Here is a 12,792-nt window from a genome sequence, read left to right on the forward strand (position 1 = left end):
CAAACAATAACCTAATTGTTTTATTGAAAATATTTTTATAACTAACAGTACACCTTACAAAAATATCCTAAAGTCGGCATTTTATGCCTGTATCGCTTAAGTAGATCAAGTAATATCACAGCCGCACTTAACTTTGATGTGAGCCTAAAAAATTTTTTTCATTGCAATCTTTGAGGAAGTTCCTGCAACAAGTGACTAGTTATGTTAAATATCTCTAGTGTGTTAATATACTCACAATATATAAAAGTACATATATGAATCCCTATACATAAATATGTGGTTGTACCTTAGAGATTCATTGAATATGTATAGAAATGTCAGATTTGCCAGTCTACCATACTTTCTTGTCTTGGCAATCGCAAATAATTGTTTACTCATTGAATAAGGAACAACTTCATCATCTTCCGCGTGAAAAATCATTATTGGACAATCCACATTCAATATATTTTTCGCGGTATCAAAAACAAATCCATTTTTGAGTAATGGCCTGATCACAGTTACTTCGAACCACGGTAACCAGGCAAGATACTACAAATTTCTTATGCAACAATGAACTTAAGTAACAATCTCTTACCTTCGCGTAGGGGTGTTGGTAAATTTCATCCTTTAAATCAGTGAATGGAGCTTCCAATATCAAACCTTTAATGGCTCCAATTCTGTTTAATTGCGATATCATAGAGGTACATATTGCAGTGCCCAATGAATGTCCCCAAATGTAAATTGGAGCGTTGGTGTGATTTTTAACCCATTGAAAAATTTGTATGCAATCATTAACTACTGATTGCTCAAACAATTCCCCATTTGTTGAATCGCCATAACCTAAATTAACATGAGGTTTAGAATTATTCTGTTTGATTAATAAGGAATCAGCAAGCTTACATCTGTAGTCAAATGCAATCACATGGAAAAATAATCTCAGCAATTGGTACTTCATTGTATTGTCGGTACGATCTTCTCCTGTCCCATGAAAATACAAAACCACACTGTATTTGCCGTTTCTTAAAGCTTCATCATAATCAAACTTCCTAGTATGAATTGCCATTTTCGCTAACTCAATAGGCAATATCTGCCACAAGCCAAGGGCTAAGCTTTGCTGGGCATCATCGTCTTTGACGATGACGTACCTATTTTTCAGTCCCGAAAAACGAAAATTTTCGTAGTAGCTTTTATTACGTGGCTGATTCCCTGCATTTAAAAAATAATCATTTTCAATAAGACTGAGACGATAATACTTACAATGAGTAAATATCAGCAATTGCTGCAGTCGGATACTGAGCATGAAAACCAACGGCAGGACAACGAACACAAGTAAGAAAGACAACAGAATGAGAAATAAAAAGCTAAAAACAATAGCGTTGTCCAAAATTAAAAGTCCAAGCAAAACACTTGACTTACATCAAAAACATTATCCGTTTGCGTTGAATGGCTATCTGCTTTTTGCGTGTTAATTTGAAAAGTATTGCGCATTTATAATCTCATACTCAAAATCCCTGAAATCTGTTATCGCCGTGTTTAATAACACTGCCATTGTCCACAAAGTGCAAATTTTGAAAATAAAGGAACATAATGCGCTTCCAAAACATTGTGAAAGGACCAGAGACTACGAAATGGTAAAAAACAAGATTTACAAATACATTAATTCAAATAAATTGATTTCTTTCTATTGCTCCACACTTGTCTGTCTATAGCATGTAGCATGAAATATTGCTATTCTACAAATGCATGATCCCAGAATAAATCGAATCTCATCTATCATTTAACTGACCAAAACTAATCTTGCATGACAAACCAACCATACTTAAACAATTTTGTAGAGTTCAAATGTGATTAGGATATTTGCACATATTAATAGTGCAAAGTTGTTCCCGTACTCCCATGGAAACTTCGAAGTTGAATCAAACAATTACCTTTTTTAAAGAAATATCTTTAATGATGTATGGTTTCGGTGACAGTCATGAACCAAACCCAGAAACAGTTTGTTTGGTGGAAAGCATTGTTTTGAGACAGCTTCGAACTATCATAGAAGAATCCATAAAGTATTGGGATGGGAAAATGCTGACGGGAGAAAATTTGATTTTTTTGCTCAGACACAACAAGATTAAAATGCAACGCCTTATTAAATACTTACACAACAAAATATTAAAAAATAAATTAAAAAGACTGCAAAGCAATTCTGAAACTGTGGATCTTGACGAAATCCCAAAGAATAATTTACTAGAATTCATTGAAGAATTGGATGAAACTGGTGAATTCATGGATACATCCTATGTAGATGAAGTAAAACTAAGGAGAGAAATACGTGCAGACAGAATTACACAAGCCCTAGACGAGGAAAAGTACTTGGAATTCCACAAAGCCAGGTGTACATCTTTCAAGAATGCAAATGGTGACCTTAAGCATTTGAAGCTCTGGGTGGACCCTGAAAACCTGATTGCCTTCAATCAAGATGCGCTAGACATTTTGTCTTATTATGCATTTCAGACAGTTGCCGAAATTGTAGATTATGCCTTGTTGGTTAGAGCCGATACAAAATCTACAACGGATCCATTTAAACATTTGCAGGGTTCTTATTATTCCTCTGTTATGTTTAATGGCACTCCCCGATTTGAAGGACTGGATCTTGACTATAGTTCAGTTCATTTGAATCAACCTCCAATTAGTGTAAATGAAATTAAAGAGGTAATGCGCAGACTTCATACTCCTCAGGCTGGAAAATTAAATTTTGGAATCAAGTTTCCGAATACCCATTATTTGTTTGCACTTTAACACTATGTGCTTCATATAAATTGTATTTGTTTGGAGTAGTCTTTTTGCTTTAAATTAAAATACTTCCCAGTAATTTCAGTGAAGTTTAACTTGCCAGATCCACCCAGCCCATAAAATACATACACTACTGTGTAGGATGGTACTCTGAAAATCCTCAAAAGAAAAAACTCATAAATCGTCACTCCTGACCTTGAGGATTTCGGGATCTTGACTGTAAATTCCAGGATTTGTGGAGTACGCGTGTAGGTCCCATAATACACCAATCTTCAATTATCCAGAAATTTTCCGCGCATAGATTTTTCAATTATGCATACTATGCACTTAAAAAAAAAGAGCAAAGGATAATTACAAACTTGAAGTTTTGAGCATAGACAACAAATTATATGTAATTATTTCTTGCATAGATAAATGTCTTATTACTCTAAAGCTTACTAGGAAGGAAAAAGCATTGTTTTCCTTTGGAAGCGTTAATCATTATATTGGTTGGTAAGTTTTGGTTAGTTTGTGTTTAGGCTTATGCTTTCCATTTAGTTAGTTAAGTCAAAAACATACACCAAGAATTTAGAAATCTGCTTTTTTCTAGAAACAAGTTTTAGATGTCTCAAATGATTCCGGTAGAGGTCGCCGCTATTTCCCCGATACTGGAAATGGCGGTTAAGCCTGCCTTCTACTTCATTCCGTAAAATTGACAGTTTTACGCGTGCCGTCTGTATAGCGGGTCGCGTTCGAGGAGTAAGATCCGATATTTTTAGTACATTATTATCTTTTGCATCAAAATGGCGTTCAACGGCAATAAAAGGCAGAGGACGGACACTGACTCGGTCAACAACAAGGTAAATTACATGTTTTTTCCACCCAAGCTTTGTGTGGTGGTTAGATTTGTGAGTCCTCATCCGATCCCATCCAGACAGTTCCTGTCTGATCCATGGGATTTCGGTGTTTGTATTTTTCGGTAATGTTGGGAAGCGCGGAAAATGCTCGCGGAAGGAGAACTCGTCCACAGTTTAATTTATTGATTATTGGAAATGTAACCCGTTTGACTGTAAGCGAGTGTTTCTGTTTGTTATTGTTGTTGAGCGATCCTTTAACAATTGTAAGACGACCAGATTTCTTGGTGCTGAACGTGTGTTATCGCTACTTGTTGAATGAAACATTATTTAATTGTTGTTCCATTTCCAGTTAAATGTCCATAGTCGTTAAAATTGCATTGGTATTATTTGTTTACGATTCGCTTTGTTTACTATATAATATTTACACGGTGGTATGCTGAATGTGAGAGGGCCATCGAGTAATTTAAAGGAATTGGATGGTGACAAGTCCGGAAAGATTTTGTAAACATAGTCGTCGAAGTCTACGACGTTAAAAAACCAATTTCCTCAACGTTTAAGGAAAACAAATTTTTAAATTAAAATAAATAAATATGTATTCGAACATTGCCTGTTAAAAATATTCGTAAAATGCTACCTAGTCAGAACTGTGCATTGTTGTTTTGGTTGTTATGGCAATATTCAGTTGCATTTTCCAAAGCTTACTGTTTAGGTATTTGCAGCTCAATTATTTATGTAGAAAACGTTATTTACTTTGAAAATTTGTAGTCCAGGTTGCTAACAATCAACAATACAATTTTTTCCCAAGAGCCACTGTATATCTGTTTCGTTGTAATGTCATTTTTAGGGTTGTAGAATTGATCGGTCATATTTTTTGTGACAATTGACCGAAATAATGATAGATAACACTTGACAATTGCTAGATATCATTTGAAAACATTTTAATCGAATCAATTGGTATGGGCAATTGACCAACCCGAACACTAGTCATTTTATGCGTTTTTCAGTCAGCTGTTTTCGACAGAAGTCGATATAAAATACGCATGATGGGGTCAGCCATATGTCACAGTCTTCAACTTTTTAATTCTATCATTTTCACATTTCACTTTATTCCCTTTGGTTTACTTTTTTGTGCTAATGTAGGCCATTTACATTCTTTCGGTACCTCAGCTCGTTCTAAGCATTTCCCTTGGCGTTTCAGTTACTGTTAAAGGAAGATATATCATCAATTCAATGGGGAAAACTTCAGCTGTAAGTGCGGTGAAATTCTCTTCGACGAAGTTTGGTCTGTTTCCATTTAATAAGTTTTTATAATCTGCCATCATTTATTGGACACTACTTTGGATGTCTTATTGCTTTAAGTGTGGTCCAGGCCAGCGTTTTATATCAAGTTTTTAATTATTATTCTTTCTTCTGTGTTTTGAGTTACCAGTTTGCTTACTGTAAGCTGTTGTTCAAACCTCCGATCATGCTTATTTAATATCTAAATAAAAGTTCAGTTGAAGTCAGTCGATGATTTTTTCAAAATAATACCGGGTGTGCTGAAAAATTCCCACATTTTTCAGGACTCTGGGATTTGTATTGAGCACAAAGAAAGCACAACATCCTATTTTTTTACCTAGATCACAAAAATTAAATCATTTATGTGTTCAACACAGTATTTGTCGTATAAAAATGGTTGCTTAATTTATTTATAAAAATATTTTTACTGAATTTTCAGGTGATCGTTGGCGGTTTTTTAAAGCATCCAGTATATTGTCGTTCAAGTGTAAACTAATCAAGTATAGGCTATTTAGGGTAAAATGTGGATTAATAGGTTCAGTTCAGTGCAGCTCAATTTCGGTCTCGGTCATAGGCGGGTCAATCAAAATTAAAATTATTTTTGGCTTCTGACCTGACCACTCACTATTTTATCTGATATATGCCACTTTTTATTCCTTTGTGATGGGGTAAATGGAAATCAACGACACTTTAATCACATAGTAATTAGGACATACTTACCGTAGCGCCTTTATAAGTATGTTTGTTTAGTTTAAAGTACCAGCAGTTGCTATGAAGCCGCAGTGTTTACAGTGTTATACGATAAGTAATAAAATAAATATCAACGAAAAAAAAGGTTTGCTCTCAGTCGTGTCATGCGCGAAATTATTTTGGTGAAATTATAAAATTTCTTCAGGCTGATATAGAAGTCATGGATAACGCAAGCTAGCGCTCGTACAGACGGGGCTCCAGCTTCATTTCGGCGAAAACAAGAAGTTATCGACTACTTAACCACCAAAAGTATTGAATGTTAAGATACTTTGTTAAAGTATTAACTATTACAGTTGTAGTAAATGTACATTAACAGTGTTTTATGAAATATGCATTGCAAGATATATTAGAAAATATAGTCTGCTGCTCACACCGCCATATCTTTGCCAACTGAATCCTATGAGCGGGAGTAAAAAAAGCAAGACACAACCCGCCAAATAATTTTTTTAAGACCTTAAGCTGTTCTTTGATCAAGTGGACCAAGTTTAGTAATGAACTAGACAACATGGAACATCAAATATTGTCGATTAGGTTTGCAGAGTTCGGGGCGCTGGCGGATATAGCTAGATCATCCAGCTCTTATATTAGTGTTAAAAAAATAGTGATAGTTGGCGGATCTGAGTTTTTGACATGACATTCGTTGTACCACAGGAAGCCATCTTCGCCCCATCATTTTATAATACATATTATTTCACTACAAAAATGTTTCAAACATTTAAAATACTATTCTTCGCCGATGACTTGAAAATATACATCAAGTTTGGAACAATACTGCCACAATAACCACCTCTACCTTGCTTTAGCATTTTTTTAAACCAAAACCGTTATATAAATAAAGAAATAGAAACCCAGTATACTTTTAAAACCCTAAATCTCTTCGTGCACTGTATTATACAAGTAGAAAACCTATTTTTAGGATGTCTCGTATATAAAACACTAATATTGAAAACCAGAATTACTAACTCTCCAAAACAAAAGAATGTTAACAGACCTCTTAAAGCTGCACAATGTTTTAAACGGTTAAGTTAACTCTCCTTATCTCTTATCAAAAACAATACCAATTTATAACGCAAGAGACAGATGTTCTGTTTGAACTAGCTAACCAACATAGGACAGAAAAGTTTCCAATCACCAGATTACAAAATATATTTAATTTTCATCTATTCATATTTTTTCATATATTTTCTTATTAAAGGTTTTAAAATGCCGAATGAAAAATGTTTTCTAGAATATAACTTAATTTTGTGCTGATAATTGGTAAAGTTTAGATTCAGTTTTAAGCCTATCTTTTTAAGATATAACGGGGATGCTTTTTTGGTATTTTGTACTTAGGCAACCTAAATTGTCAATTAATAAATAAATAAAGAAGAGGACAGAATGTGTAATATTGACTAGTTGATCAGTCGGATCTTTGCGTGGACCCGTTAATTACAACGTCAAGAGAACAGTTTCTCTCAAAGAATATTATGATTTTTTATGGTTTAATTTCAGTATAATGTGTTTTTTATTCCATTAAAATAAAAATCATTCCTTTTTACAAGTATGCTAGCGGGATGCCTCTGGCACACCAATTTCAGGGTTGGCTAGATTGACCCAAAGCCGGCTGGTACTATAGTTGATACAATAAAAGGAAGCTGGTGGCTTGAGTATTAATTGGGTCACTTAGTAGTCCTTTTGCTCACCTAATGAAGTGTTATTACTTTCTAAAATATACTCTAGTTTTTTGTTATCGGCGCTTCGTCATCGTGTGTCTCAAAAATTATATCATAAAGAGTGCACTGACCGCCATTTACCGTCCAGGGACAATCGACGCGTTTTGCAATAAGAAGAAAATATAACAGATTCTATCTCTGGGCAACGTCCGCGCGCGTTGACCCCACCGAGGCTAACCAGTTCGATCCGAAGTGTGCATAAAATGTACGATCGAGTAGCGCAGCGCACACATTTTCACACTTTCCGAGTTTAAGAAATCAAAGCCTTGACCAGTTAATCTGATTCGCGCTTGTTATCGGACGATCCTTCAAAAGCACGTTATCTTGAATTAAACGCGCGGCTTGCAGGTTTTTAAATTGAAAGGAGACCGGAAAGGTCATTTTTTGACAATATAAAAAGAGACACTCTCCTTTGGCGCTCGAAATATTGTCGAAATATTCTCTCGTCACTCTTCATGACATTTGGTGGCATTGGATGACGACAAGCATAAACAGTCTGTAGTGCGCTTCGCGCATCACATCCTTTGTTTAATTGGCGGACATAGACGAGATGTTCTTTTAGGAGACAGATCTTTCATTTCCCATAAACATAAACACGTTGTCACATCTATCTGGCCATTTTTGTGAAATATTTCTCTATACTAACGGCTTTCGAGATGTTTAATTATCTCTATATTTTTCGGCTGAAAATATTATTGCTTGGGTACTTCACTACTGAGAAAGTTTAAGCTTAAGCTATGGTTGCACTTTGCCAACATGCTGGGCACTAGTTTCCTGTAGAATAATAATAATAATAATAATGATAATGATGCTACGTCCTTATACAAAATTAGCAAGAATGTCACATTTTTCACATATTCAATATTCTCATACATAATTAAAATTCCTTTCAATTGATAGATAATTTATAACTTATGTTGTATTATATATCATAATTATATAACTGAAATGACAAAGTTTTGGAAATATAAGCAATTTTCTCGAAAAATCGAATTATTTTTGGTGGGTAATTATGTCTATGAATATGTGACAAGAAATTTAAACGAAAATTTCACACCAGTAGTGTTTAACACATGTATTGTTTCAGAAATCTGCCCACTCTACCTACAAGATTGATAAGTGGAAATTTCTCTGGCTTGACAGCTTTAGTAAAAGTAATGACGTTTCTATATTCGTTTTTGCGTGAAATTTTCATACCGAATCTCCCGTGGTTAGTCTCCCTAAGTTAATCTCCGAACAATTTTTCTTACTATACAGTTTTCAAGAACTCATGTAATCGAAAACATTTTCGGAAATAATTGAAGCAGTAGCCTGGCGTAGTAAGTGAAAACCACCTTAATATACACTAAATGTTGGAAATAACTATCATTGTTCCCCAAATATTTTAAAATTCTATTCTCTTCTCCTTCTCCTCTGCCTTTGTAAGTGGTCGTAGTTTATTGGTTAAAATTTGTAATAAAAGGCAGCTAAGCTTGTTTGTTGTTTGGTAATTTTATCTTGAAATAGACAAAAAAAACATAATTTTTTAGAGAAGCTTCCACTATACCATTTACAAATCTTCTGGATCCCTTCCGCCTCGGTTGTTGATAAATGGAAATTGCTGAAACTGTTTCAGTTAGCCTCTGAACTAGCCAACAGGGTGATTGGCGAAACATTAGCAAGTTCGATTTATCAACAAACGACTCAGGGGAATCCAGATTTGCAAAAAAAATAGTGTGCTGTATTTAAGTTTATTCAGGAAAATAGAAAAACCCGTTTCCAGGAAAATTCATTTTTTGACATCCTTTAATTCCTTTATTTTTGAGGTTTTGAACTAATACTACATACACCTTAATATTAAATTCTCCAGTAGAATTAGCCTGTAAATTTTTTTGCTCATCATTTTGGGACTCTGTATAAAAAACAGACTTATTTGTGATTGATGCGGTTATTCGAGAAAAGCCTTTGCAATAGGTCTCCTAAAAGTGTTTAACAATCTATCAGATTATTTTTTTAACTTTGACAGTTCCTTGTAAAAAGTTTTGTGGTATATATGTAATCTAATAAAAAAAATCAAATTGAAATTAAATATTTAGAACATATATAAAACATTAAATATTTACTATTATTTTCTGTGATTTGTTTTTGAACTTGGCTAGTTTTTTACAATTCATTGCAAGGAAGAGGAGCACAAACACAGAAATATCAGTGGTTGAAAAAATTTGTGTGTCACTTTGTTCAGAATGCGACAAACTGAAGAATGAAAAAAAGTTTTTGGGTATCAAAATGAAAAAAATTGTCTTGAATTTAATAACATTTTTCGAAGGTCAAAGAGAAAAAGGGAACTCACCAGCCAACGTCCATGAGGCAGTAGCCAAAGCTTTGGGATCGGTTGGATGACAGCAAAAAATTGTGAATAATAAAAATGCTAATTTAGAAAAGTGGCCTTTTTAGGTGGATGTTTTTAATTGTCCTGGTATAGTTGTATGTACACCGTGTGCCAAATAAAACGATCTACTAGACGATCTGGAAACTCATAGGAGATGCGAAAAAAGTGTCGTACAAAAGTTTCTTGGACTCTCCGGAAGATTTAAAATATTATAATTTTGTTGATACAGGCTGTTCCAAAAGTGTCCCCCCGACATCAACTTTATTTTAAATGGATCACCCTGTATAATTCAACATTTTTTGAATCCTTGGTTAAAATAAAGGTCAGTTTTTAAAGAAGTTCCTATTCAAATTTTGCATAGTTTAGGCAGAAATTGAGGTTGTGTTTTTTTATATTTTGATTGCCTCATATAAAATTGTGTTGTGACGCTACTGATCCAAATGTTACAACAAAAATGTAGCCACAGGCTAAGGAGATCATGTACTACTTAATCAGTTTGACAGATGCGCCTCAGCTTATACAAAGTGTCCCAAATAGGTTGTGCCGTTTTGGCGAATTCAATTAACAAAATGTCAAGATTTTCAAATGGTAACACCCTATATTTTTATTCAGATATCAATTCTAGGACAAAAATTAAGGTAAGTTTGTAATTTATCTTATATTTAAATTTTACTTACTTTTTGAGATAATGGAGGTTTAAGATAACAGCCGTATTGATTCTTGTTGAATTTAAAACTGCCACACTTGTTGGCAGAAATCATATTTAAAGAAACATTTAATAGTTAATTATCTAGCTTGATTGAAAATACCTAATAACAAAAATAAATAATAGACTAACTAACCAAGGTAACAAATTTAAATAAATAAATCTATTAAAAAAAAACTAAATAAAAAGGGTTCGTTGATTCGGTGCATACAGTTTAGTTACCATTGTTCCTCTTAAAGCGTTAGTTTCATCTGGAGTCGAAACAACAAAGAAATATCCAAATATTTAAAAATTTAGTTGACTATGACATCACAATTTTTTTTTGACGCATTAAGGTATAAGCAAACTTTGATATTTCTATTTGTTTTTGTTGTTGTTCATCGACGAGCCCTTTTTAGTTAACTTTTTTTTATGTGTTTATTTATTTATTATTTATTGAAATTAGCTAGATGATTAACTACTAAATGTTTCTTTAGATATGAATTCTGAAGTTTTATTAAATCTGTATTGTTAGTAATAGATTTTATTCGTATATTTGGAGTATTATATCCTTGATGTATCATGTCCTTGACATCGGGGGGAAGACTTTTGGGTCACCCTGTATCAACAAAATTATAATATTTTAAATCTTTAGGAGAGTCCAAAAAACTTTTGTCCGGAATTTTTTTTCGTAGTTCCACACGGTGTACACAGTATTTTATAGTCTCTAATATGTTTTCTGATTTCATTCGTGTGTTCCTTGACCTTTGTAACTACATAGTAGGAGGAGGACACAAACTTTGTTTTATATCCGGAATATTTATTTCCCTCTCTTGGCGGTCACGTAAAAAATCTGTGTTGGAGTTTACAATCCGCCATATCACACTTTAAAAATTTGCAGAATTTTGATGAATTACAATATTCTATATAACCAGAAAACACTGTTGTACTAACTACTAAGCTGTCCATGACGGTACTTTAAAAATCTAAAAGCGGTATCAGGATATTTAATGTCAGTTTGCGTCATTGTAATTTGATACTTTGAAGTTTGTGAAATCTATTTCCTGTTAGAAATATGGCGCAGGGTCGTTTAATCTGGAAATCTTGCGGGTATAGGTCGGAGTAGGTTTTATCAGGATTTTTATTTATAAAAACTCACGTCTTTACCGGCTAAAACAGATATAACTTGCAGAAATGGCCCAGATGCATGCCTAATTAGAAAAACAAACGACAAGCGACCGCTGTCGAGGTAATCGGGCCGTAATTTCTAATTAAAATCAAGCGACCCAGTTATAGACGATGAGAAATAATTTTAGCTAATGATTCGATCCAATTGAGCAAAAAAAATGTTTATATGTGGTACAAGCTGTTTCAAGATGACCGACAAGACGCCGATGACTAACCTCGCTCTGGGCGCCACAAAACAAATGGTGTTAAAAAATCGTCGAATCACTATTAGCGAAGTGGCTGAAGACGTCGGCATCTCTATTGGCTCGTGACATGTAACTTTTTCCGAAGTTTTGGGCATGAAACGTGTAGCAGCAAAATTTGTTCTGAAACTGCTTAATTTTGAACAAAAGGACTGTCGAACGAGCATCGCTCAACAAGTGTTAAACGATGTTAATGATGATCACGATATGCTCAAAAAGGTTATAACTGGTGACGAACCATTACGATTTCGAAACCAAAGCCCAATGGAAGAACCCAGAATCACCAAGACCGAAAAAAGCACTTCAAGTTCGATCAATCAAGGTTTTGCTTACTGTCGTCATTGATTATCGTAGCGTAGTACATCAAGAGTTCTTACCACAAGGTCATACGGTCAATAAAGAGTATTATCTTGAAGTTATGCCCCGTTTGCGAGAAGCAATACGAAGAAAACGTCCGGAATTCGGGGAAAGCAATTCACGGATTTTGCATCACGGTAATGTACCTGCACACTTATCGTTGCTTGCCACCAGATTCACCGGATATGGCCCCCGTTTTTCTGTTTCCGGAACTCAAGAAACCCATGAAAGGAATGAAGTTTGCAACAATTAAGGAGATCGGGGCGGACAACTTTGAAGGGGTCCACATTAATTTTGATAAATAAGTGCAAAAATCCTCATCATATGACAACATTTTTATTAACTAATCTATTATTTAATTAATTCTTTATTGTATTTTTTTAAGTAAGCTCTTTCTCTCCGAATTGTTATAAAATCAGCTTACACGTTGGTTTTAAAATGTGAAAAATATATACTAACTTTGCATCAACTTTTTCTAGAGACTGATTTCGAGACGTGCATTCAAAGATTTTCTATGAAATCGAATATTTTTTTGTAAAAAACTGGGAGATTCACTTGATAGGGTAAATTATAAAATTTTGGATTTTGATCTGAAGCTCATTGGCGTACCAATCTT

The 12,792-nt window shown here is 34.1% G+C and overlaps 3 protein-coding genes across 5 annotated transcripts in view; 2 read left to right on the top strand and 1 right to left on the bottom strand.

Annotated features, from left to right (window-relative positions):
- Nucleotide 1: 1 nt before the first annotated feature.
- Nucleotides 2-3,241, bottom strand: LOC132698254 (lysophosphatidylserine lipase ABHD12-like). Of its 2 annotated transcripts, XM_060664224.1 has the most exons (8): nt 3,199-3,241; nt 2,956-3,086; nt 1,396-1,600; nt 1,237-1,340; nt 880-1,185; nt 575-819; nt 236-528; nt 2-182 (listed from the first exon to the last, which is right to left on the bottom strand). In XM_060664224.1, the coding sequence occupies exons 3-8, from the start codon at nt 1,404-1,406 to the stop codon at nt 128-130; spliced, it is 1,014 nt and encodes a 337-aa protein (XP_060520207.1). In that variant the 5' UTR covers nt 1,407-1,600; nt 2,956-3,086; nt 3,199-3,241; the 3' UTR covers nt 2-127. The 2 variants fall into 2 exon arrangements, with proteins under 2 accessions (XP_060520207.1, XP_060520206.1); XM_060664223.1 differs by lacking the exon at nt 3,199-3,241 and having other exon boundaries at nt 2,956-3,101.
- On the top strand, nt 1,621-2,964 carry LOC132698256 (transcription initiation protein SPT3 homolog). The gene has a single exon (XM_060664225.1). It carries the CDS (start codon nt 1,876-1,878, stop codon nt 2,764-2,766), a length of 891 nt encoding a protein of 296 aa, XP_060520208.1. The 5' UTR covers nt 1,621-1,875; the 3' UTR covers nt 2,767-2,964.
- A 207-nt stretch (nt 3,242-3,448) lies between the features above and the next one.
- Nucleotides 3,449-12,792, top strand: part of LOC132698414 (heterogeneous nuclear ribonucleoprotein L) — a 247,396-nt gene continuing 238,052 nt past the window's right edge. For both annotated transcript variants that reach the window (XR_009618369.1, XM_060664455.1), the window contains exon 1: nt 3,449-3,599. Coding sequence is in view for 1 of the 2 variants with exons in the window: in XM_060664455.1 (XP_060520438.1) it covers nt 3,543-3,599 (57 nt within the window). In the remaining variant the exon portion in view is untranslated. The remainder of the gene's footprint in view (nt 3,600-12,792) is intronic.

This window comes from Cylas formicarius, unplaced genomic scaffold (assembly GCF_029955315.1).
Source record: "Cylas formicarius isolate icCylForm1 unplaced genomic scaffold, icCylForm1.1 PGA_scaffold_2__14_contigs__length_35257938, whole genome shotgun sequence".
Classification (NCBI taxonomy): domain Eukaryota; kingdom Metazoa; phylum Arthropoda; class Insecta; order Coleoptera; family Brentidae; genus Cylas; species Cylas formicarius.

What these genes read in the sequence shown, in the direction of transcription:
- LOC132698254 (XM_060664224.1), bottom strand. An exon ending in ACCAACACCCCTACGCGAAG is followed by an intron (nt 529 to 574) that starts GTAAGAGATTGT and finishes AGAAATTTGTAG; the next exon opens with TATCTTGCCTGGTTACCGTG. An exon ending in TATATGTACTTTTATATATT is followed by an intron (nt 183 to 235) that starts GTGAGTATATTA and finishes CACTTGTTGCAG; the next exon opens with GAACTTCCTCAAAGATTGCA.
- LOC132698256 (XM_060664225.1), top strand. Translation starts at nt 1,876, where the DNA reads ATGGAAACTTCGAAGTTGAATCAAACAATTACCTTTTTTAAAGAAATA.